This window comes from Saimiri boliviensis, chromosome 1 (genome assembly GCF_048565385.1).
Source record: "Saimiri boliviensis isolate mSaiBol1 chromosome 1, mSaiBol1.pri, whole genome shotgun sequence".
NCBI classification, from domain to species: Eukaryota; Metazoa; Chordata; class Mammalia; order Primates; family Cebidae; genus Saimiri; species Saimiri boliviensis.
Window position 1 is genome coordinate 104,204,028 of NC_133449.1, and position 24,633 is coordinate 104,228,660.

At 53.2% G+C, this 24,633-nt stretch overlaps 3 protein-coding genes across 9 annotated transcripts in view; all 3 read right to left on the bottom strand.

Annotated features, from left to right (window-relative positions):
• PSKH1 (protein serine kinase H1) overlaps window positions 1-4,368 on the bottom strand; it is a 36,995-nt gene extending 32,627 nt beyond the window's left edge. For 4 of the 5 annotated variants that reach the window (XM_039478007.2, XM_074401742.1, XM_074401762.1 and 1 more), the window contains exon 1: window positions 4,239-4,368. The gene's annotated coding sequence lies outside the window, so the exon portion shown is untranslated. Of the gene's footprint in view, window positions 1-155; window positions 1,638-4,238 lie in introns of those variants that run through there. The other variant, XM_074401752.1, reaches the window with a different exon arrangement.
• Window positions 4,369-10,143: 5,775 nt separating this feature from the next.
• On the bottom strand, window positions 10,144-11,923 carry NRN1L (neuritin 1 like). The gene is made up of 3 exons (XM_039477990.2): window positions 11,532-11,923; window positions 10,657-10,789; window positions 10,144-10,538 (listed from the first exon to the last, which is right to left on the bottom strand). Exons 1-3 carry the CDS (start codon window positions 11,599-11,601, stop codon window positions 10,253-10,255), a joined length of 489 nt encoding a protein of 162 aa, XP_039333924.1. The 5' UTR covers window positions 11,602-11,923; the 3' UTR covers window positions 10,144-10,252.
• Window positions 11,924-11,997: 74 nt separating this feature from the next.
• EDC4 (enhancer of mRNA decapping 4) lies at window positions 11,998-23,491 on the bottom strand. Of its 3 annotated transcripts, none has more exons than XM_003936317.4 (29): window positions 23,190-23,491; window positions 20,405-20,561; window positions 19,914-20,025; window positions 19,524-19,623; window positions 19,089-19,278; window positions 18,837-18,984; window positions 18,648-18,752; window positions 18,218-18,327; window positions 18,050-18,133; window positions 17,859-17,954; window positions 17,651-17,753; window positions 17,358-17,538; window positions 17,187-17,259; window positions 16,996-17,087; window positions 16,725-16,912; window positions 16,528-16,649; window positions 16,283-16,436; window positions 15,518-15,951; window positions 15,315-15,419; window positions 15,077-15,229; window positions 14,960-14,996; window positions 14,648-14,825; window positions 14,384-14,539; window positions 14,168-14,283; window positions 13,903-14,068; window positions 13,629-13,815; window positions 13,329-13,548; window positions 12,774-12,937; window positions 11,998-12,549 (listed from the first exon to the last, which is right to left on the bottom strand). In XM_003936317.4, exons 1-29 carry the CDS (start codon window positions 23,269-23,271, stop codon window positions 12,357-12,359), a joined length of 4,206 nt encoding a protein of 1,401 aa, XP_003936366.3. In that variant the 5' UTR covers window positions 23,272-23,491; the 3' UTR covers window positions 11,998-12,356. The 3 variants fall into 3 exon arrangements, with proteins under 3 accessions (XP_003936366.3, XP_074257893.1, XP_074257884.1); XM_074401792.1 differs by having other exon boundaries at window positions 15,315-15,431; XM_074401783.1 differs by having other exon boundaries at window positions 14,384-14,825.
• Window positions 23,492-24,633: the final 1,142 nt, after the last annotated feature.

Here is a 24,633-nt window from a genome sequence, read left to right on the forward strand (position 1 = left end):
TGCCAAGCAGACGTCTGAGGGGAAGTGCAACTGAAGCTCAGTGTCAGATGCAAACAGGTTTCCTGAAGGCTGCACTATTTCCAGCTTATTTATACAACTTAACAAATTCACAACTATAATTACACCTAGACAATGTGCTTATTCAGCAAACCTACCACTTAGTGAGTCAGCATTCCAAATCTCTTCTAGGGGTATGGCCAACCAAATCTACCCTGATTAGAAGCACAGTATTGCAGGAGGCTGAGGCAGGAAAATCACCTGAACCCAGGAGGCAGATGTTGTGGTGAGCAGAGATGGCACTGTTGTACTCCAGCCTGGGCAACAAGAGCGAAACTCCATCTCAAAAACAAACAAACAAACAAACAAAAAAGAAACATAGTATTGTCAGTTTTCCCCAATGACCAGAAATGACCTTGAGGAAATCATATAATAAAAAGCAGCTTCCTACACACAACTAAGCCTGAAGAACAGACTTATTAGGACAAGCCCTTCTAGCAGGCACAGTGGCTAACACTTGTAATCTCAGAACTTTGGGAGGCTGAGGTAAGTGGATCACCTGAGATTAAGAGTTTGAGACTAGCCTGACCAGTACGACAAAATCTCGTCTCTACTAAAAATACAAAAATTAGCTGGGTATGGTGGCGGGTTTCTGTAGTTCCAGCTATTCCAGAGGCTGAGATGAGAATTGCTTGAACCCGGGAGGCGGAGGCTGCAGTGAGCAGAGGATGCAGTGAGCCAAGCTCACGCCACTGCACCCCAACCTGGGTGACAGACCAAGGCTTTCTTTTGACAAGAGAAACTCTGGGAAGAGAAGCCATTAGTAGTAAAAGTGGCTTCCATTAACCAAGTGTCAACTATGCTAAGCATCTTATATGTACCATCTCAGCCCTCTCTACAAGCACATGTAGTAGGCATGATTATTCCTATTCTGGAATAAGGAAATCAGGATTTACCCTCAAGATTTCAGAAAAGCCAGAAACTGATCCAAGTCTTTCTAACACCAAAGCCCATGATTCTAGGAATGAGACCACAAGAGGAGTCCACGAGGCAAGCCCTTCTTACTGGACAAAAGAGACAACAGTGTTCTTAGGCAACGACAAAGATCTTCAACGAGGAAGCATAGTAAAGTTACCTGGGAATTTTTTTCAAAATACAGATTCCTGGCTGAGTGCAGTGGCTCATGCTTGTAATCCCAGCACTTTGGGAGGCCGAGGCGGGTGGATCACGAAGTCAAAAGTTCAAGACCAGCCTGGCCAACATGATGAAACCCCAACTCTTCTAAGAATACAAAAATTAGCTGGGCAAGGTGGCACGTGCCTGTAATCCTAGCTACTCTGGAGGTTGAGGCAGAATAATCGCTTGAACCCAAAAGACGAAGGCTGCAGCGAGCAGAGAACGCGCCACTGCACTCCAGCCTGAGCAACAGAGGATGACTATATCTAAGAAAAAAAACCAAAAATAACAAAATACAGATTGCTACCCCAGATCTTCATCAAAATCTGAGTGGGCCAGGTGCAGTGGCTCATGCCTGTAACACTAAAACGCCAAGGTAGGAGGACTGCTTGGGCCCAGGAGTTCGACACCAGCCCGGACAACATGGCGAGACCCATCTCTGTTTATTTTTTTATCTTAAAAAAAAAAAAAAAAAAGATGAGGTTTCACAATGTTGGTCAGGCTGGTCTTGAACTCCCGACCTCAGGTGATCCTCCCACCTTGGCCTCCAAAGTGCTTGGATTACAGGTGTAAGCCACCATGCCAGGCCCCATCTGTTAAAAAAAAATAAAAATAATAATAAAAAATAAATCTCAAGCCAGGTGCAGTGGCTCACACCTGTAATCCCAGCACTTGGGGAAGCTGAGGCAGGTGGATCATTTGAGGTCAAGAGTTCGAGACCAGCCTGGTCAACATGGTGAAATCCCATCTCTACTAAAAATCCAAAAATAAGCAGGTATAGTGGCGCTTGCCTGTAATCCCAGCTACTCCGGAGACTGAGGCAGGAGAATCTCTTGAACCTGGGAGGCAGAGGTTGCAGTGAACCAAGATGGCACCATTGCACTCCAGCCTGGGCAAAAGTAGCAAAACTCCATCTCAAAAAAAAAAGGGCCGGGCGCGGTGGCTCAAGCCTGTAATCCCAGCTCTTTGGGATGCCAAGGCGGGTGGATCACGAAGTCAAGAGATTGAGACCATCCTGGTCAACATGGTGAAACCCTGTCTCTACTAAAAATACAAAAACATAAGCTGCGCATGGTGGTGCGTGCCTGTAATCCCAGCTACTCAGGAGGCTGAGGCAGGAGAATTGCCTGAACCCAGGAGGCAGAGGTTGCGGTGAGCCAAGACTGCGCCATTGCACTCCAGCCTGGGTAACAAGAGCGAAACTCTGTCTCAAAAAAAAAAAAAAAAAATCTCAGTGAGGCTCTTGAATTACTATCACAAAGTTATCCCAGATTTTGGACCATCTAGGTTTAAGAGGCTGTACCACCTACCACACACATATACTTGCATTTGCTATCCTAATCTCAGATCCTAGCCCTGGTAGGTGCTCAATAATACAGCTGAAGCTGTATCCATTCATAAGTCAGCAACCTACTGATTTATGTGCCAGGCACAGAGCCAGACATATGCAGACAGACTACCATGTGACACAACAGAATGTACTCAATAGTAGCAGCATGGATATAGAGGAGTTAATGGTTACACGTAAAGTATAGGAGATTTTTTTCCTAGGAAGTGACATCTCTGGTGGATTCTATAAGACAGATGTAAGTTTACAACACCGGTAGGTGGTGGTGGGTGGCAGGGTGGAAGGCAGGGTATTGCAAACTGAGAAAACTGCATATCTAAAGCACAAGGGAACCAACCACAGTGGCTCATGCCTGTATTAATAATCCCAATACTTTGAGAGCCTAGGCAAGAAAGTTGTTTGAAGCCAGCCTTGGCAACAAAGCGAGACTCCCAGCCTCTACAAAAAATTTTAAAACTTAGTCAGACGTGATGGGACACTCCTGTTGCCTCAGCTACTCAGGAGGTTGAGGCAGGAGGATCACTTGAGTCCAGGAGTTCAAGACTGCAGTGAGGTATGAGTAAGCCATTGCACTCCAGCTCGGACAAGAGACATTGTCTCAAAATTAGTAATAACAGAGCACGAAGGTATGAAACCACAGAGCTAACAGGAGGGCCACATGCTTTAACAATAAACAGGGAGCACAGAAGTGCTCTGGTGTTTATTGGCAGGTTAGGCCTTCACCAGATTATGAAGAGCCCTGAATGCCTTGCTAAGAAGTGTGGCCTTTGGGCCGGGCGTGATGGATCACGCCTGTCATCCCAGCACTTTGGGAGGCTGAGGCGGGTGGATCACAAGGTCAGGAATTCGAGACCAGCCTGGCCAAGATGTTGAAACCCCATCTCTACTAAAAATCCAAAAATTATCTGGGTGTGGTGGCGCGCGCCTGTAGTCCCAGCTACTGGGGAAGCTGAGGCAGGAGAATCGCTTGAACCCGGGTGGCAGAGGTTGCAGTGAACTGAGATTGCACCACTGCACTCCAGCCTGACGACAGAGTAAGACTCTGTCTCCAAAAAAAATAAAGTCTGGCCTTTGTCCTGAAGGCACTAAGGAACCACTTTCAGGCAGTAAAGAGCTTATTCAGATTTTTAGGTGGGAATTACCACTTCAGCCGCTTTATGGAGGGGGACTAAGTGTGTGTGTGTGAGTGGGGTGGGGTGGGGGGGCTAGGTTTCTCCTTATAGGTAGAGGAATGACAAGCTTGCCAAGCAGGCAACCCAGCTGGATTCAGATCTCCTTTTCCCCAGCCTGCACAAGGAAGCGATCAGCTGCCCTGCCGGCCCCTGGCAGACGCAGAGGAGGGGTGTGGAGTAGGAGTCAGACGCCAGAAGGCAGTAATGACAAGCGGGTTGGATAAACCTGACCCGCTCTGGACGCGGGGCGGCTGAACAGCAACCAGGCAGGGCAGCCGAGCACGTCCACCAGGCCCACGCGGGCCTAAAGACGGGCTACCCAGCACAACATCACGTTTCGAAGCCAGTCCAGACTCAGACGCTGCGGACCCCGAGCAGCCATCGCCCGGCCTGCTCTCTGACCCTGGAGGCCCTGGCGCACGGGGCAAAGGCCGAGGCTACTGGCTGACCAGGGGCAGGCCCCTGTGCGCCAGAAAGCGACCATGGCCACAGTTCGGCTGCCCCTCCCGCCGGTCGGGCAGTCGCCCAGGGCCGGGCCGCCTCACCTCGCGCGGGCGGCGGGCTCTTCGGCGTCTTGGCGGCTCTGCGGGCCATCTCCGGGCAGTGGCCGCGGCCACCGCCGCCACCGCCGCCGCCGCCATTCTCGGGCGTTAGCGTCTCGGCGTCATCACAGCGCGCGGCTGACGCCAAAACAAACCTACGGGGCAGGACGGGGGCGGATTCTCCCGAAGCCGGGCTACCCGGTTGGCGGATCTCCGAGCGTGGCCTGCCAATCAACCTCTTCGGGGCGGAGACGAGCACTCTCCTGAGGGGGTGGGTCTATTTGTCAAAGTAACTTGACCGCTGCCTGCGGGAATCGATCGCTGATAGGAAGAGGAGGAATCCAGGGACGTACGGAGAAAGATTTAAGTTTCTGATTGGGGGAAAGGGACTGTAGTGCGAGGCTGGGTAAACAATGCTTTCCAGCAGAGGTTTCTGGAAGTGCTTCCGGAACTCCGCAAAGGATTGACTTAAATTTCATTAACAAAATCTATTTTTTAAAACTGCAATTAGAGTAATTTTAGACACTCCAAGTGTTGAATTTGCTCTCCATCAAAGAAGAGTTGCAAATGGTTAACTAGTGAATTGGTGAAGTCAATCTTGGGCCAACTTCTGGACTCTTGATTATTTGTTTTTTTAATTTATATCCCGAGTCTGAAAAGCAAGCGAATTTTTAAAAAATTGTCACCATTGGCCGGGCGCGGTGGCTCAAGCCTGTAATCCCAGCACTTTGGGAGGCCGAGGCGGGTGGATCACAAGGTCGAGAGATCGAGACCAACCTGGTCAACATGGTGAAACCCCGTCTCTACTAAAAATACAAAAAATTAGCTGGGCATGGTGGCGCGTGCCTATAATCCCAGCTACTCAGGAGGCTGAGGCAGGAGAATTGCCTGAACCCAGGAGGCGGAGGTTGCGGTGAGCCGAGATCGCGCCATTGCACTCCAGCCTGGGTAACAAGAGCGAAACTCCGTCTCAAAAAAAAAAAAAAAAAAAAAAAAAAAAATTGTCACCATTCACAATGACTTCTATAGGATGAGAACTGGTTCACTTTACAATCAACCCAACTTGGAGGAAGAAAAATAGGTGCTGCAGACGGTAAGGGTATTGTAACCTCCAACCATCCTCCATTTCAGTGGCTCATGTATTCAAATCTTTATTGAGTGTGTAGTGTACTTTGCACATGGAACTGTCTTTGATTGATTGTATAAGCTAGTGTTATACTTTAAACATAAAAATAAATTAACATCAACAAAACATTGTCGTCAGCCCAGCACAGTGGCTCATGCCTGTAATCCCAGCACTTTGGGAGGCCAAGGTGGGTGGATCACCTGAGGTCAGGAATTCAAGAGCAGCCTGACCAACAAGGTGAAACCCCGTCTCTACTAAAAATACAAAAATTAGAATTAGCTGGGTATGGTGGCAGGCGCCTGTAGTCCCAGCTACTCTGGAGGCTAAGAGAGGAGAATAGCTTGAACCAGGGAGGCAGAGGTTGCAGTGAGCCGAGATCGCCACTGTACTCCAGCCTGGGTGACAAGAGCAAAACTCTGCCTAAAAAGAAAAAAAAAAAAAAAAAAAAAGTTGTTTCCTAGGATCTTAGTGTTTAAAAAAAAAAAAAAATTAAAAAAATTGTTTCCAAAAGTCTAGTGTGATAATTAAGGGTATAGACTTTGGGGCCAAACATACCTAAAATCAAACCCCGGTTCTGACACCTCCATAGCTGTTTAAGAAAGACATCCGCCTCATCAGCCTTTTTTTTTTTTTTTTTTGGCCAGGCTGGTCTTGAACTCCTGACCTCAGGTGATCCGGTGGCCTCGGTCTCCCAAAGTGCTGGGATTACAGGCATGAGCCACTGTGCCTGGCCTTTTTTTTTTTTTTTTTTTTTTTAATAGAGACAGGGTCTTGCTCTGTCGTCCAGGCTGGAGATCAAAGCTCATTGTAACCTCAAACTCCTAGGCTCAAAGGATCCTCCTGCCTCAGCCTCCCAAACAGCTGAGTCTACAGGCACATACCACCAAGCCTGACTTATTTATTTTTTATTTTTATTTAGTTTTGAGACAAGAGTCTTGCTTTGTCACCAGGCTGGAGTGCAGTGACACGATCTCGGTTTACTGCAACCTCCATCTCACAGGTTCAAGTGATTCCCTTGCCTCAGCCTCCTGAGTAGCTGGGACTACAGGCGGGGCCACCATGCCCAGCTAATTTTTTGTATTTTGATAGAGACAGGGTTTCACCATGACCAGGATGGTCTCAATCTCCTGACCTCGTGATTCACTTGCCTCGGCCTCCCACAGTGCTAGGATTACAGGCGTGAACCACCGCGCCTGGTCCTATTTTTATTTTTTTGAGACAGAGTTTCACTCTTGTTGCCCAGGCTGGAGTGCAATGGTGCGATCTCAGCTCATCACAACCTCCACCTCCCAGATTCAGGCGATTCTCTGGCCTCGGCCTCCTGAGTAGCTGGGATTACAGGTATGCACCACCATGCCCGGCTAATTTTGTATTTTTAGTAGAGACAGGGTTTCTCCATGTTGGTCAGGCTGGTCTCAAACTCCTGACCTCAGGTAATCTGCCCACCTCAGCCTCCCAAAGTGCTGTGAGTGACATTACACTGGGATAACACTGTGCCCAGCCTGTTTATTTATTTATTTAGACACGGCCTCAAGTGATCCTCCTACCTAAGCCTCCCCAAGGTGTTGGGATTACAGGCATGGATCACTGCACGGGGCCCTAAGCCTCATTTTTCCTGCCTATATAATGAGGATGGCCCAATGCTTGTAACCTCAACACTTTGGGAGGCTGATGCAGGAGGATTGCTTGAGGCCAAGAGTTCGAGACCTGCCTGGGTGACATAATGAGACCCTGTGTCTGCAAAAATATAAAATAAAATTAGCTGGGCATGGTGGCACACACCTACAGCCCTAGCTGCACAAGGGGCTGAGGCTAGAGAATCACTTGACCCCAGGCGGTCAAGGCTGCAGTGAACCTGGATTGGGTTACTGTACCCCAGCCTGAGTGATAGAATGAAACTTTGTCTCAAAAAATTAAATAAAATAGGCCGGGCGCGGTGGCTCAAGCTTGTAATCCCAGCACTTTGGGAGGCCGAGGCGGGTGGATCACGAGGTCGAGAGATCGAGACCATCCTGGTCAACATGGTGAAACCCCGTCTCTACTAAAAATACAAAAAATTAGCTGGGCATGGTGGCACGTGCCTATAATCCCAGCTACTCAGGAGGCTGAGGCAGGAGAATTGCCTGAACCCAGGAGGCGGAGGTTGCCATGAGCCAAGATCCAGCCTGGGTAACAAGAGCGAAACTCCGTCTCAAAAAAAAAAAAAAAAATTAAATAAAATATAAGGAGGAGGGTCGCAATCTTGACCTTAAAGAGTTGTGAAAGTTTGCCAGGCACGGTGGCTCATGCCTGTAATCTCAGCACTTTGGGAGGCCGAGGTGGGTGGATCACGAGGTCAAGAGATTGAGAAAACCCTAGGCAACATTGTGAAACACCGTCTCTGCTAAAAATACAAAAATTAGCTGGGTGTGGTGGCGCGTGCCTGTAGTCCCAGCTACTCTGGAGGCTGAGGCAGGAGAATTGCTTGAACCCAGGAGGCAGAGGTTGCAGTGAGCCAAGATCGTGCCACTGCACTCCAGCCTGGCGCCTGGCGAAGAAGCGAGACTCTGTCTCAAAAAAAAAAAAAAAAAAAAGAGTTGTGAAGGTTAAAAGTAATGTGAATTCCAGGGTTGATGGCACTCAGAAATCCACACAACATTCCTATTTTACAGACATTCAGCTACATAACAAATATTTATTGAACCCTTACTATGTTCAGGTGCTGGTCTGGGCTCTGGAGAAGAGCAAGAGGGAGGCCCTGAGGTGAAGAGATACATGAATGGAGTGGGGACTGGGCCCAGGACATCCATCCCCCAGGTTCTCTCAGAACAATAAGCTACTATTTGTCCACAGTGCTGCAAGTGTGAGAAACACCATCACTATGATACTCTGGCCTGGGCAGCTGTGCCCATGGCCCAGCTAGCTTGGCTATCAGCCCACCCCTCTCCCCCAGCTCTAGGATAAAACGCACAAAGCCCTTAAGCCCCTGGCCAGAGAGCAGATTCTTTTCCCCCTCCCTAAGCCCCCCTCTATTCCATAGAAGAGTAGGGCCTTAGGGAGCAAAAACCAGGGGAAAAGTAGGTCACAGCAGGAGGATGGTAATCTCCCTGATGGTTGGCCAGAACAGCCAGGCCCCTGCTCCTGGCCACCCAATACCAGCTCTGGAAGACTTCTGGGGTATACAGCCCCAGCACCATCTTCCCAGCAGTATGCCCAGGGTGAAGGTGCCACCCAAAGATGACACACCTCCACACTGGGTCATTCCCAGTCCAACTACCCCTGCTGGACTTTCATTCCACACCCTCCCACAAGTGCACCCTTTATATCCAGCCCTAGGCTGGATGCTAGAGACACAATGAGGATTCTGACAAAAAGGACTTCCTGCCCTTGGGGAGTCCACAGTGGGGAATTCTGACCTGTAACTAGACAATAACAAGCTAGTGCTATCAGTACTGAGGCAGAAGAGAATCCAGGAACTGTGTAGACCTAGAGGAGGCTTCTGATTCAGCTTGTAGTCAGGGTTAAGTAATAGTTCCTGGAGGAGGTGACACTGCAAGCATGAGCCACAGTGCCTGGCTGATTTTTCAATTTAGAAAGTAAGGAATAAGGCCAAACATGGTGGCTCAAGCCTGCAATCCTATCACTTTGGGAGGGCAAAGGGGTTGGATCACCTGAGGTCAGGAGTTCGAGACCAGCTTGGCCAATATGGAAAAACCTGTCTCTACTAAAAATACAAAATTAGCCAGGCGTCATGGCAGGCACCTGTAATCCCAGCTACTAGGGAGGCTGAGGCAGGAAAATTGCTTGAACCCGGGAGGTGGAGGTTGCAGTGAGCCAAGATGACACCACTGCATTCCAGCCTGGCCGACAAGAATGAGACTCCATCTCAAAAAAAAAAAAAAAGAATAAAGCGGAGGGAGCGATAATAGAAGTCAGTGAGGAGACTAAGACAGTGTCGCTGAAACCATGGGTGATGGTTTGGAATAGGATCCTGGAGTGGTGGGAGAAGGCTGATCAGAAGAGGGCCCCACCCCTAAAAGGCCTCCTTCCTCGGATTCTGCCTATGCTGATTTTGCTCTTCCTTTCCACCTGTATGAAGAGGGGCTCCTAACACACCACATGTTCTCATTACATGGCTTCCAGAAAGCCTTCTGTGATTGTTTTGACTGCACACTGCAGTCTTCTCAAGGAACAAGCTTATGGAGAGCAGAGGCCAGAGGAACCCTTATGGTAACTCCAGTTTTTGCCACTTCAGGTCACATCAGGGGCTTGAATGTGGACTTCAACAGAGGCTCCCCACCTTCTAGAACAGGCCTTCCTTAGATAGACCAGAAACCCAGAGGAAGGGACTGAGCACATAGTCTGTGCTGTCCCTTGAAGGCTGAAGTGACAGGCAGAGGGAGGAGGAGGCGAGATGGTCAGGAGCAGGAGGCTGGGGAGGCGGTAGAGCTGGGATCAAGGGTACTCAACCCCTTGGATCTGGCCCCCAGGGGCCAGGATAGAGGGGTAGGCAGTGCTAGGAGTGCAGGGCTGAGACCCCACTCTCCCAACCCCACCCAGCACAGGATGGTAGAGGAAGACTATGCATTCTGGCAGATCTCCAGTCTCCACTGAAGGAGCTCTTGGGACCTGCACGAAATGGAAAGCTTTGGGCTGCCACTGGGAAATGAGTGTTTGTAAGAAGATTGAGTCCCCTGTGGTGACCCTCAGCCCCGCCCATCCCATCCAAGCTAAGGATCAGTTTCTGGGAGTCTCCAGCCCCAGCCAAGCAAGGCCGCAGCTGGGAGAAAGGAAGGAGCTTAGTACAAATATAAATACCTTTAATGAAAAGCCCTGCTGCGCTCTGCAGAGCCTGGAAAACCACCTCCAGAGCAGGGCTGGAGGCCTGGCCACTGCCACCTTACCCGACAGGCTAGGACAGAAGCCCCAGGAGGTAGGCCAGGGCCAGAGCAGCCACCAGCAACAGGTGTGCAGGGGCCATAGGGAGTGCAGGCGCTGTTGCCCTCAGTGTCTCCTGGTTGGTTTCGGAGCCTGTGCTGTGCTCCTGAACATGCACTGGGGTGCCGCACAGCATGTGCAAGTTATTCGGGTGGGGGGCCCGGCGAGCTTCTTGCTGTAGTGACTCCCACACTGCAGCTGCCTCTTCCGGACAGCCTGACAGGACCTGAGAGGCACAGGCATGGAAGTCATTCCAAGACCTGTTAAGGGAGTGGGATTAGGGGGATTAGGTAAGGCAAGGAGACTCTGGCTTGGGAAATAAAAGGTCAGTCCCCGATGATGGCACAGGTTGGGCCACTGCCTTGCACCCGCCAGTACCTGCAGATGGTCTCCAGCTCGCCTCCTCGGCCCATGCCATCCCCCAGGCGGATGAGACACTCGGCAAAGCCCTGGTATATGGTGTCACAGCGGTTTGGGCCTGCTGCAGCTGCTGCCAGGCGAGGTACAAGGACTAGAAGTGGGGCAGGGGTGGGGTGAGGGAGTAGACCAGTAGATAGGATGAGCCAGGCCCATCCCCCAGCCCCCAGGGGCTTGTTTACCTGGGAGCACTCTGGGGATGTGACTCAGCGGGAAAAGGGTGCCCCAGGGAACTAAAGGGCAAGTCTGGAGATTACCTACCTAGGCCCTCTTCAAGGTTAGGAACCAGACTGGGATTTGTACAGGGGGAGGGAGTGTTGTGTCCCCCAAGTCAGCTCTTCCTCTGAGCTTCTGGGGCCCCAGGTGAGGTGAGAAGTGTCCACGTGAAGGAGTTAAGACAGGGTGGAGGGGAGGGGGATTCGGAGGACCAGGACCAGGAACAGGTATATCTCTCTGCAGTTTAGACAAGCTTTGCTTGGCCCTGCAAACTCTCTCCAAAGATAAGTATTTTTTGGAGAGACAGGGCAGGATGAAGAGGTATTGGGATCCAGGCCAGACCCTCAGAAAGGACTTAGGGATCCTAGGGCTGGTCAGTAAGTCCTGCCATTGGCATGGCTCCCTTTATCAGAAGAGGGGATGCAAATTTTGGAGTCCTTCTCCCATAACTGGAGCTGTTCGTGCCTCTGACTTTCTGTCCTGAAGTCACCAGCACACCCTCCTGGAGCCCTTGCAACTCTTCTCCACCCTGGCGCCCAGCGTTCCCACACACCCTATACCTGGCCTGGCCTGGCTGGGCGAGAGGAAGTGTGGCCTGAGCCCCGGACGCCCACACTCACCGAGGGGCAGCAACAGCAGCGGCCTCAGGGCACGGGGTGGTTGTTGGCAGCGGCGGCAGCGGGGCATCATCCCTGGCTGAGAGCCTAGTGCAGGAGCTAGCTGCTAGGAGTACAGCCTGTCCACCCAGCCCCCGGAGGAAGGGATGGTGATTGGATGGGAGCCGGGGGTGGGGCTCCGAAGCCAGCCGGCGGCTCCGCCTCCAATACCCAGATTAGTAAAGGAGCGAAGGGACCTCAGAGAACAGAAATTCCGAGGGGCACAGGATGGTGCTGAGCAGGCCTCTGGACCCTCACCCCATAGAAGGAAGGAGAAGGTAAATCTGGGAAGACAGCTGGAGTAGATGAGTATGTAATCCAGCCCTTTGGCTGGATTGGCCTATACAGAGCTCCATGGGGAAGAGAAGGGCAGGGGACAGAGGGCAGTTATGAGAGTCATACTGAAGACAGAACAAAAGCACACACATACTTCATTTTATTCCAAAAGCATATTTAATTGAATTTCTCAATGTTTTTCAAAAACAAAAAGATCCAAATCAGAGGTAAAAAGGAACATGGAAAATTCCACTCAAGTGGTGTCACGATCTCGGGGTCATGCTCCAGGCAATGGCAGAACCCAAGAAGGCTCAATACCTGCCCTGGGCCCAGCCTAAACCTGCTGACTACCACACCCTGTAGACCACAGCCAGTGCTCCCTGCTCCCCAACCCCCAAACACCCCAGAGATGGGGGCCTGAACAAGTAAAAGCCAGCCATGACTCTGCCTCAACCTAGGCCTGTTTGCTGGCCTTCAGTGCCATCCCACCCCTGGGCAAGGCAGGCTTAGCAGCTAAGGGAGGCTAGGGGTCACAAGGCCATGCAGCATGAGGCTGAGACGCCGGGCTGCCTTGCCAAGTGAGTTGTGTGGCTCAGCCTGCAGGAACTGAAAAAGCTTTTGGCGCACCTGGGCCATAACAGAGCCCATGTGGTCCCGAGTGATGGGGTCACTGTGGTCCAGGTGCATCACGGCCTCTTCCAGGTAGCTGGGGATAGTGGGGAAAGAACAGGCTACAGGTGGGTACCAGCAGATGGGAGCGCCCCCTGGTGGCACTGATGCCCAGAGGGAACCCCTGGGGTGAGAGCAGAGGGGATTGGTGAAGAAAATTAGGGAGGAGATTCAGGCAGAAGTGGGCGTCAGCTTCAAACTGCTCCCTCCCACGATCCCACTCCGCAGCTCATCTCCCTGCCCCTGATTGCCCACACTTACCTGAGCTTGAGGTCAGTTCGAGTGCCAAGGTCAGATGCCAGCTGCTGAATGAGGGAAAGGAGCACAGGCTGGGAGAGTGGGCAGGGTGGCTGCCCAAAAACCTGGGCTGGGTCCACAGTTTCACACACATACAGCACTAGGCTCAGGTCAGCAGCTGTTAGGGCCTGGAGGAGAAAAAAGCAGCAGCATTCATAATGAACATCAGGATGGAATGTCTGCTCGTCTGAACTGTGTGGCCTGGGGGCAGATGACCACAGGGTGGGCTAGGGAGAGCTCCAGAGGGGCCCAGAGAGAGCCCTGTAGGGCCATGTAGTTACCCTAGGGTATCAAGAAATGGTTCCTGAGAAGAGTAGTTGTAAAGCAAGGTGGGCTAGGTGGGAAGAAAGGGGTCCAGGAAAAGGAAGCAGCAGGGACAATGGCCTGGAGGCCAAAGGGAACCAAGAACACCCTGCTGGGGCCAGAAGGTAGAAAGCCTGATGGGTGGAGTGCAATGTATGATGTGTGCGCCTTGTCAAGAGACACATGACCCTTACCAGGGCCTAACACCTATCATACCTGCTGGAAGGCCTGATTGAGGTGGCCCTGCTGCAGCAGCTGGAGGATATGGGCTTGCTGGGCCTGGCAGTCAAGGTGGGCAGAGGGGACAGGTGTGCCAGCAGCTGAACGCATGGCCTGCATGATGCTGGAGGTGACAGCGGCCTGCTGCTCCTTGAGCGCCACACTCACCTCACCCTTAACAATGCGTTGTACCTGTGCTAAAATGGACTCCTGCAAGCTGCAAAGGTAAGTGAGTGAGGTGAAGTGGACAGGGAGCCCAGTCTGGCCTTCCTCAAACCCACCACTCTGCCCACACACCTGCCCACAGCCACGTGCAGCTGGTGCTGCACCTCAGCCCGAACACTGCTGGCAACAGTGGCTGCCATCTGCTCAGTGGCACTCTGCAGTGTGCTGACCAGGCCCCGCAGCTGGGCCAGCACAGGCTCCCTGGCCTCCTGTTCCCGTGCCTTCCGGCTCTTCATGTGGCTTTCTAGCTGCTGCAAGTCTGAGGGGTGACCACAGGGAGTGTAAGAGGAACAGTAGGAAAGCAGAGGATAGTCGTTCCCACCTTGGGCCATATGACCCCACTCACATTCCTGTGTCCCCACCCGGAAGCTATCATTGATTTGCTGGAACATGGCCTGGCAGCTCTTCTCAAAGGCTGGCAGCACCACACTCTGGAAGGCTTCTCGGTAGGCAGCCTGCATCGGCCCCTGTAATGTGTCTGCAGCTGCTCGGGCAATAGCATCAGTCAAGTTCTGGAATTAGAGGGAGGGGCCAAGTTGAAAGCCTGAGCACAGCCTGGCCTGACTAGGCCAGAACCACCACCTCCACCCACATCTTGGGCCCTATAGCACCTTGGACTTGAGCAGTTTAGAGATGTTCTCTTTCATGCTGCCCTCCACAGCTGTGAGCTTGGTGGCTACAGAGTTGCTCAGTTGGCCTGCAACAGGCTCCAGACTCCTTGAGACACCTGGGAGAGTGGAACAGGAGAAGGTGGAGCCAGGAGTAACTTGACAGGTACCTCTACTCCCACCTGAACCACCCAAAGGGAGTCAGTATGCAAAACTCACATGGAGGGACTGTCTTCTTGATCTCATCCCGTAAGCTGCGTTCCAGCCGCCCAGCTACAGCTGAAGACAGTGCCTGGGACAACTGTTGTGTCAGCTGCTCCTGCAGCTGCCCTCCCCGCTGCTGCCCCTCAGCCAGTGCTCGCTCCAGCCGCCGCTCTGCGCCATAGCTAAGGAACAGGCCTGGAGCAGGTTGTGTACTCCTTCCCAGGCCAAGAATGCTGCCCCCATCCCTATGCCATATTGTGCTACCAGCCTCAAGGATACGCTCCTGCTCATGCCGAGTCTCAAGGGCACGTTCTACGTGGCCTGTGACGGTGTTCTGTAGACCTTCGAGCTGGGTACACAGACGCTGCAGCAGCTCTTCTTGGCTGTGCTGCAGCTCTGCCAGCTCTCTCTGCTGTTGCCAAATTAGCGTTGGCCAGTCCTCAGGGGGCTCTGCCACCTGCCAGTAGCACTGAGAGTTACATGATGCCTACCCCACCCATCCCCACAAACCAGACTGGGAATGGCCCAGAGTCCTTCCCCATCCTCACAGGGTGAAATTCCCATGAGTACAAAGTGCGCTCATTCACTTACCTGGTGCTCTGTGAGCCGGGATCCCATGGCCGCATCCCTGCCATAGGCGAGAAGCACCTCAGGCTACGTCAGGCAACCTGGAGATCACCCTCCCCTATCCCTAGGACTCCTCCCTACCCATCATCCTTCTTGCTTTTCCTCTTGAGCTTGGGTGAGGCTCGAGGGGATCCCTTGGTCTTCCAGTCCTTGGCAGGCAGCCGTGGAGCAGGAACTTTGGTGCCAAAGCTTCCTGAAGCAGAGGCAAGGCTGGCCACTTCATCATCGTGATCACTATGGGAAGGGGAAGGAGGGGTAAGCCCCTACCCACTTGCTGCTCACCCCCACCATGAGGGCAATGGCACAGGGTGGCATCCACCTTTGCTCAGCACTGGCATCCTGGCTGTCACGTTGCTGCAGCAGGTGATATGGTGGTCGGTGGAAGGCCAGGCTCTTGTGCTTTTCCTGAAGGCCATTCCTGGGGCTAGAGGACAGGCTGACTCAGCAGTGGATGATTCTATCTGAAGCCCCTCCTAAAGCCTCCTCCTAGCTAGCACACTTTTCTCCTCCCAAGCTCCTCACCTTTCTGCAAGAGTGCTGCAGGTCTCACGAGTAATGTCAGGTGCTGTGGGCCAAACCTGACCGTCAGGGGTTGAGGCCTCCTGGGTCAAGGCTGCCTCCAAGAGGGAGGGGGTATTATGCCGATCTCCATCCCCAGGGCCTCCATCGAGGCCAAGCTGGGGGCCGAGCTCGGGCCCTGGCCGGGGCCGTGGGGACAGTAGGTGCAATGCTGAGGCAGCTGAAGCCATACTGTCTGGCTCAAGGCCCTCTGATGCAGAGGAGCCAAAGCCACGGGACAGGGCCTCAGACGCAATCTCAGGGATGTCCTGGGACAGGGCAGTGGAAGCTGAGGAGATGACATCAGGAGAGCGGGTACGGCTCGGGGAGGCTTGGGGTAGCCCCAGGGGCTCCACTTCCTGCAGCTCCAAGGAAAGTGCAGAGGCAGCAGTAGGCACCTAAGGTGGGCCAAAGATGGGGGCTTAAGTGACAGGTGAGGCAGGGATGGGGGACACAGAGACGAGGCACTAGTATTAGTAGTAATGAGAGACAGGGAAGCAGGGAAGTGGGGATAGTCAAAAACGGGGCCATAGCCCAGAAGAGGAAGTGGAGACAGGGAGCTGAAGAGAAACATTCCAGGCAACACAGGAGGGTGAGATGACCTCAGGTAAACATGGACTACGTAGGGAAGAGCAGGACCAGCAGCAGGGGGCTGGGAGAAGCCCACCACCCACTTTTCCTGCTGCCACCCATCTGCTGCCCATACCTCACACACACCCATTCATATACCTGGCTCGGCCCCTTGGGAGTCAGTTTGTCAGCTGGGGCTGGGAGCAGGCTGGGCAGGAGGCCACGCGGGCTTGCCTGCAGGCTGCCACTGCTGCTCATTGCCAGGCTGCCATCCAGCTGCAGCTTGGGGCTCAAGGTCAGCTCCTCAGATGGCCTGGTGGAGGAAGACTGAGGTGTCAGCAGCCAGAGCTTGGCGTCACCTGGCACCAGCCCCTGCCATTCTCCATCTCTGACCCTTGCCTCACCTGGCCAAGGAGGGGTCCACAGCTGAGGTGCTGCTCATGGCAGACACAGCTGTAAGGGAGCTGCTGCTACTGCTGCTGCTGCTGCTGCTACCACTGCTGCTGCTGCTGGGAGAGGCAGTGATCTGGGGAGATGCAGGGAATGAGAGCTGTGGCCTGTGGCTGGGGCATTCCCAATTCCCCCTACCCTGGGAGAGTACCTGCTGCAGAGAGGCGCTAGGTGTCATGAAGGCATCAGGTGTCATCAACTTGGGCTTGGTCTCACTACTTAGACTGAGGAAGTCGGCAGGTGCAGGCAGCTCCACGATTCGTCGGAGGTCAGGCTGGGAGCCGTGAGCGGCTGACCCCAGGCCCTCAGAGCCCAGTTCAGGCCGAGACTCTCCAAATGCTGCAGGGCAAGTTGCCACTTGAGTCAGATCTCAGACCCTGGTCAGTCCAACTTACCCTACCTCCCTCTCTCTCCCTACTCACTAAAGTCCTCGTGGGCAGTGTGCGTGGGGAGTGGGGCGACTACATCAGGGTTCAGCTGTGGCTGGAAGCGAATCTGCACATCTTGCAGTGCCCTGCAGGAAGAGAAGGAGAATAGAGTGCTCCAAGGGCCAGGGTCAGTAGAGTGGAGACAGACAGAGATAAGGCACTGGTGGGCCTCCCCAAATACTTACTTAGTATGCACACAAAAGAGCTTGATGAGCACACCAGCTGCAGACTCCATGGCACCGGCTCCATGGGTACCATCTGAAAGAACATTGTGGATGATTAAGCCCCTGGGCCTCTCTCTGCCTCCACAACCCCCTAGGATATGGACACATAGCTCTGACCCTGAGGCAGCTTACCAGCACCCAGGCTGTCATTCTCCTCCTCAGCGGGCAGCACCTCAGTGTGCCGCAGCCGGCAACGACTCACAACCTGGATACCAAAGCTTAGCACAGGGTGGGTGAGCAGGAACTCCGAGATGGAGCTGAAGTAGGCACGGCCCTCCTCCTGGTTCTGTAGCAGCTCCATCACATAGAGGACCTGCATAGGCAGCATGTTCCTAACTGAGAGGCTAAGGGCTGCGGATGTACCCCCTGCCCTCCGCCATCCCCTATATTCCCAGCTCTGCCCAGGGTACCCCATGGTAGCCTACCTTCCGTTGCACGTCACTGAGAATCAGATATTCTGCTGAGAGATCCAAGCAAACCTTGAGGCTAGGGGGCACACTCACTGAGCTAAAGATATCTGGGGAGAAGCTAGGGAGCCACAAAGCAGAGTGAATGAGGCTAAGGACTCCAGGAACCCATATTCCCAATCCTGCTGCCCCTGCCCAGTTCCCCAGCCTCCCAGTCCTTGCTAACCGAATAGTCTGCAGGCAGGTCCAGGACACTGTGCACCACATCTTTAGCTCCCGGTTCTGGTCAGCACCAGTAATAAGGAACCTCCAGAAAGGGACACTGCAAGACAAAAAGGCACTGAGTGGCTGGCTGGGCCCCTGCTGGGAGCCATGGACCAGCCAGCCCACCACCCACTTGGCTGCCCACTCACTCACTCGGGGTCTTGTTTCTTATGGTTGTCACAGAACAGAAGGCAGGAGAGGGGCCGCCCATCATGAGGCTTCCACTCATGCAGACACCTGTAGGTAGGCAGATGAGGGGCGTAAGTAAGCAGTCTGGTCTGCTACCTGAGGGGGATCCTGGTCCCTCAGGCCCTGCCTTACCTTGGCTCATCTTGTCCCTCAATGTAGATCTGCCAGAACTTGACATAGCCATCATGGCTCGCAGTAGCCAGCACAGTCCCATCAGGGGAGAGGGCTCCTTCACTGAGGCACTAGGAAGAACCCAAAAAACTTTACTGACTAGAGGTGAGAACGAGCCCCTCTCAAGTGAGGATGGTAATGAGCTGGGCTGACTCATGGTTGGACTTGCATGGTTGTGTGACTGAATGAATGAACAGGGTCCCTAGAGAAGGCCAGACCTGCGGGGTGCCGCTAGGTATGGAGAAAGCTGCACAGGCGAGAGCCACTTTGAGCTCAGAGTCCCCATGGGCAGAGTGCCAGCAAAGCTGCCTGGGCAGCTGTGGATATAGGGAACAGAGGATGGATATGAGGAAGAGGGGAGGGCAGGGGAGGCAGGCAGTCACAGGCTTACCGTGCTATGACCTTTTACCACAATGAAGCCCTGCTTGATCTGGCTGACATCCACAGGCCAGGTGCTGTGGCTGGAGCGGAGCATGTCCAGGTCCCACACTTCAGCCTGGAAGGCATAGGGAGGTGAATGTGCAGCCCATGCCTACACTATGGCTTCTGTGGCGCCTCCTCACCATGCCAGCCCCCTTACCCGGTCTTCATGCAGCAGGGCCACTGTCGGGCTGCTCTCTTCACAGCAGTCCTCGCTCTCCTCAGGGATGAAGGGACACCAGATGATCCTGCGGAAGTGGTTCAGTGGCGTGCCCTCTGGCTGCCGGATATGGACCAAGATCTCTTCTCTGAGCAGGGTGTTAAGGGCTAGACAAGTGAATGAAGAGGCATGACAGCCCCAGCTCCGCCCACCCTTCTTCAGTCCCACTACCCCACACCAAGGAATGGATACTGAATTTTGCCATTAACCAGAGCCAAGCGCCACACGAACAGGTTGCCTGCCTCATCCAGGCAGGCCAGCTGTGGAGAGTTGAGGTGCGCGAAAGCCAGATCAGCCACACTGCCTGTAAAGCCCTTGAGCAAGATCCGCTCCGAAGTGCTGACACTGATCACCCGCACCATGGCGGAGCCATTGTTGGCAGCTAGAATCAGGAGAGCAGTGGACCATGAGTGCATATCCAGGCTCAGGCAGCAGCAGAGAAACCCTGCCCCTGCCTGTCTCCCTGCCACCACCATAGTCTCAAGCTTGGTTTTCCCACCCAGCTCCCCAAGAGGCAGCATGGACAAACCTTCCGTTGTACCCCTAAGGCCTGAGTGGCCTGATGTTGGAGCTGGCTCTATGGGACATCCAGCAGAATATTCCCTCCTCTCCACTGTCCTTACTCACCCCGAATGGCATAGGCCAAGAAGGAGTTAGACACAGCAATCAGGTTGCCATAGTAGTACTTCTGTTCCCAGTCATACTTGGCGACAGGCTGAATTTTCACCTGAGAACCCAGGGTGAGAAAAGTCATGGAAGCTGAGGGCTGGGGTAACTTCCCCAGAACCTAGGTGGTCCCCAACATCCCTGGAGATGGGAGAGGACATAGGTGCAAGTCCGGCTACCCACTGTTACTTCCTGGAGCCAGACTCCCACAGAGGCTTGGCATCCAGCCCTGGTTTCCTGAAACTGGGAAACTGCCAAGGTGGTCCCTATAGGAACTGGCAGTATGAGGGAGACCAGAGAGACTGGGTGTGCCCCCACATATTATATATGCCACAGCATCCTAGTACCTACCTTGTTGCTTCCCCGGGCCTTGCTTGAAATGCTAGAGTCACTGCTGGCCACAATCTCCACCTCCTTAGCCAAAATCCCAATGCAGGTAGAGCTATCATCTCCTGAGAGACAGCTGTAGGGAAGAGTGCAAAAACTTTGTCTCTTGTTCACCCAAAGGCTCAATGGGCAGGGTTGGAAGCAAAGACATAGCCAGCCTGATGAAGGTATCTAGTCCAATGCTCAGCTTTGCCTGGTCCCTGGCTCCAGACCCATAGAACCCCTCGCTCAGCCCCTTCCTTGGGAAGGAGCCTACTTTCATTCTAAACCAGATATCCAGGCCAAACCCTTGAGCTTGTCTTTGCCTCTCATCATAGTGCAAGCTCAAGCTCCACCCCAGGTCATCTAGAGAGGGAGCAGCAGAGGCTGGTGGCCCCACTCACCCATCTCATGCCTTTAGCTAGCAGACACCCGAAACATACCATCACCACCACTGTCATCTTCTAGATACTCACATGACCTGCTTCTCTTGCAGGCTAATGGGTGGCATGGTCCGAAAACCAGTCTTGTGTGTTGAGGTACCATCACCTGAGCAGAGGGGGTCTGGGACCAGAAGCCCATTGAGGTCCCCATTGTAGGCATTGGATGGCCGTGGGCTCTCTGCACTGGGGCCTGGGGACAGAGAAGGTCACTCTGATAAGGTTGCTCGACCTGCCCGCAAACCTCTCCTCTTGCAGTTTCCTTCCAGAACTATGAGGTGCTCTAGGAACACTAGACTGAGCAAAGCATGTCCATGAGGAGGGGGGCCCTGTATCCAATTCTCATTCCATAAACACTGATGTATGCGGGACCAAGGATGAGCATGAGGCTATTCTACCTGCAGGAGGGGTACAAGCCATCAAAGACCCTTTGAGGCCAGTTCACACTTAGGCCCTGGTCAGTATAGAATAACTCTGTGGACTCTGAGTGAGGGCACAGCAAGGGTCAGGAAAGACTTCACTGAGTAGGCAGTGTGGCCAGAACACACAAACACAGCAAGGATGGAGGGAAAACAAAGCTGCAGAGGCCTCAGGTATGATGCTGTGGCACTTAGACTCTGCCTATGGGCCATGAGAACCACAAAGAATTTCAAAGGGGAAGGTGATGTGGCCAGCTCTGGCCAGTGGGATGATTATTCTAAGGTAGCATGCAGAATGGTTGAGAATCTGGGTGAAAAAGATCGAGGCCTAGATCAAGGTAGTGTCAGGGTCTGGAGAGAAGATGGACTCCTAAGGCATGTGAGGGGCTGCCCCATATAGAAATGGCTCAGAAGAAGCTAGTTTGGGTAAGAAAACTCAAGAGGCAGGGACATAAAGGAGCTTGACCAAAAGGAGAGAAACTATAGGGCAGAGTGTGGCGTCAGAAAAGATAGCATTTCAGTTCTTTGCAACTGGCTGGGTTTCAAACAGGCTCATAGGCTTAGACACCATTTCCAAAACCCCCAGGTGGCAAGAACCTAGGGCTCCACATTCAGGAACATAGAAAGTTTCCAGTCTTTGAGTTCTTTTTTTTTTTTTTTTTTTTTTTTCTTTTTTTTTTTTCAGAGACGGAGTCTTGCTTTGTCACCCAGGCTGGAGTGCAGTGGCGCGATCTCGGCTCACTGCAACCTCCACCTTCTGGATTCAAGCGATTCTCCTGCATCAGCCTCCCAAGTAGCTGGGATTACAGCTCAGGTAATTTTTATAGACAAGGTTTTACCATGTTGGCCAGGCTAGTCTTGAACCCCTGGGCTCAAGCAACCCACTCACCTCAGCCTCCCAAAGGACTGGTATTATAGGCGTGAGGCACTGTACCTGGCCCTCAATAGTCTGAGTTCGGACCTGGTCCTCCAGTGAGAGGAGACAAGAAAGAGCTCCTTGGCAAACAAGGGAATCAAGTGCCCATCAATAAACAAAGGAGTTATAAAGAAAGCATCCAGGCCACTTCATTTGGATCAGAGCCACTTTAAGCTGCTCAGGGACAAGCTGACCACTCTGCCTTCCAGGAAGGCTACCATGAGGACAACCAAAAACAAGGCCCAGGCTGTACATGTTTGGCCATGCCAGGCTCTACCAAATCTCTGCAGAGTCTAGTCTGCAACTGCTGAGCAGCAGGAGAGGTCTACGCCCGACTCATGAGTAAAGAAGGCACACACTCCAGGGCTGGGGCAAAGGGCCGGGTCTCAGGCACCAGATGGATTTTCTGAAAGTAGAGATTAGTTGAATCCACCCTTAGTGAGCACCACTGCCTTCCAGAAGCAGCCAGTCTGGGCCTCCCAGCAGGTGTAAGAACAAGATCTGAGGAAATATTAGTTCGCCACTGCACACCCACACCACCATCACCAGCCACTTCAGAGATTCCCAGACCTGTCAGTAAACCACTGCCTGCATACGTGCTATTTCCTCTTTGTAATAGGTGGCTTCTACATAGGTGCCTTGAGTGCCTTTCCTGACACCCAAGCCCTTGTTCACATTACAAGACCTAGCCCAGTCTCCCCTCTCAGACCTGCACTCTGCATTCATCAGCCTCCACCCTTCCCATGCGCATCACAGTATCAAGACACTCCTTTCTTTCAATGACAACAGTATATTACAACCCTGTTAGCTCTCTGTGTCTTGGGAGATCTTTGGAAGCAAGACTAGTTCTTAGGTATCACTAAGAACTAAAGTGAAACATGAATGAATGGAAACCAATTAGGGCTTGCAGATATTTGTAGCTTAATTCAGTCAGGGTGGTGCGGTCTGTGATTTGCCTTCATCCCCAAAAGAACATGGAACTGAGTCTGGACACCTTCCTCCTGGAAATCAGTTTCAGAACGGGAGGCCCGGAGTCTATTCCAGAGGGAAGGGCAAGTTATGGAGGGGGACTGGCGGCTCTTCATCACCGCGATTAAGCCTAGGCCCAGAATTCCATATACGGAGCCCAGACAAGGCCTCTGAACCATGGCGAAAGCTAAGAGACGCCAGGCCGGTCCCAGGAACACTAGAGACCTCGGGGCCAGGAAACCAGAGGGGCCCAGCGGATTCAGAGAAGGGGCCTCACCTTCAACTGACATGCTGAAGGACGAGGCAGAACAGCCTGAGGACAGGATAGGGAGGGGTCACACCCAGAGGTCTGCGCCCTTCGAGGGGGGCAGTGAAGGAACTCCGACCTCCGTCCACCCTTACCCGCTGAGAGGATACAGAGCTGGTCCTAAAAGAGCTGTAGGCTCTAAGGGCGGTTCAGACGCTCGTCGCCCTTTTGTCAGCTCGTCTGGGGCCCACCCCCACAACCCTCGCTCACCGCCCGCAGGCCGGTCCAGCTTGAGGATGTCCCGCAGGTGCTGCGTGGCGTCCTCGATGTCGATGCTCGCGCAGGAGGCCATGGGCCCAGCGCTGGGGGCCCCGCCCGCACCGCGTTCGTTCCGCCGCCGCCGCCGCGCACCACCCACCCTCGCCCACCCGCGACAGGGCGAGACAGCCGGACGCCGGTCGCTACACTCAGTCCACCCTCAGTTCTCAAACCGCTGCCCGCGCAGCGTCCCTCAGCCCCGCCAACCCCACCAACCGCCTCCACTTCCGGCCCCTACAAGCCGAGGCTCCCGGAACCTGCCAGGGCCAGAAAAGAAAGGTTCCGGCCTGGAGGCGGATGCCTAAACCCCTCCCGCAGCCCGTCCCCTTCTGCGGCCCCGCCCCTGTACTCGAGGGGTCAGGGAAGTTCCGCAGGGCTGAGGTAAGCGTCCATGCATTGGGCCACCCAGAGCCCCACTCTACTCAGAAACCGCCTGGTCCCTGCCCACTCTCAGAGCGTGGACTCTGATGGTCCTAGGATGGAGTCAACTCAGCCGCCCATGCTAAGGTCCCTCAGACTCCCGAAATAAGCTGAATTGGCAGAGCCTCAGGTTCCTTTCAGGGAATGGGTGGTAATAAGTAACTCAAGGCCTGAGACGACCGTCCAGGCCATAAAACCCAGGAATTGCAAAAGCAGGGGAGATGGTCCCACCACAATAATCAGTCATTTTTCCCTACTATCTGCCCAGCACCCCCTTGTCCCACCTGACACCCTCAGGTTGGAAGAAAGAAACCACAGTTTACAAATTCCTCTTTATTGCAGACAGTTCAGGCACAGGTACATGGAAGAAGCTGTATTGCAGATTTTATACAGGGTGGTTTGAGGCAGCAGGTACCTACCTCTTCCCCACCCCCACTTCCCCAAATACACACCAGCCTAGAGATCATTCCCTGAAATCTCCTGAGCATGCTGTCCTCTCAAACAGCACACCATCCAGCCCTGTACCCAGTGTTGCCAGGCAACCTTTGGGATTTGAGAAGGTCCTTAGCCTTCAACCATAGTGGAAGAGGGGAAGGGTATCCTTTTTACAGGTCAGATTTAGCTGTGGTATTCTCACAAATCCTAAAACCCCTAACAGGGCACTGACCCAAATCCTAGGTTTGGTTCTAGCCTATGGTTGCTACATTGCCACTCGGTTTATACCATCCAGAGGTCTGTGGGCTGAGGGGCTAGATTTATACTAGGCAAGGCCTTTGTCCCCAAAACAGAGAAACAGAAACTGCCCTAATAGCTAAGACTTCCTGGGATTTGAAGATAGCATGAAGTCTGTATGCTGAGGAAGTAAGAGAGGCCTGCAATGTCCTACAGAGGTCTGAGGGTTGAGGACTCCTAAAGCATTAGTCTCTCACACTCAAGACTGCCTCCTTCCATAGCTCCTGACCTATACTCCAACCCA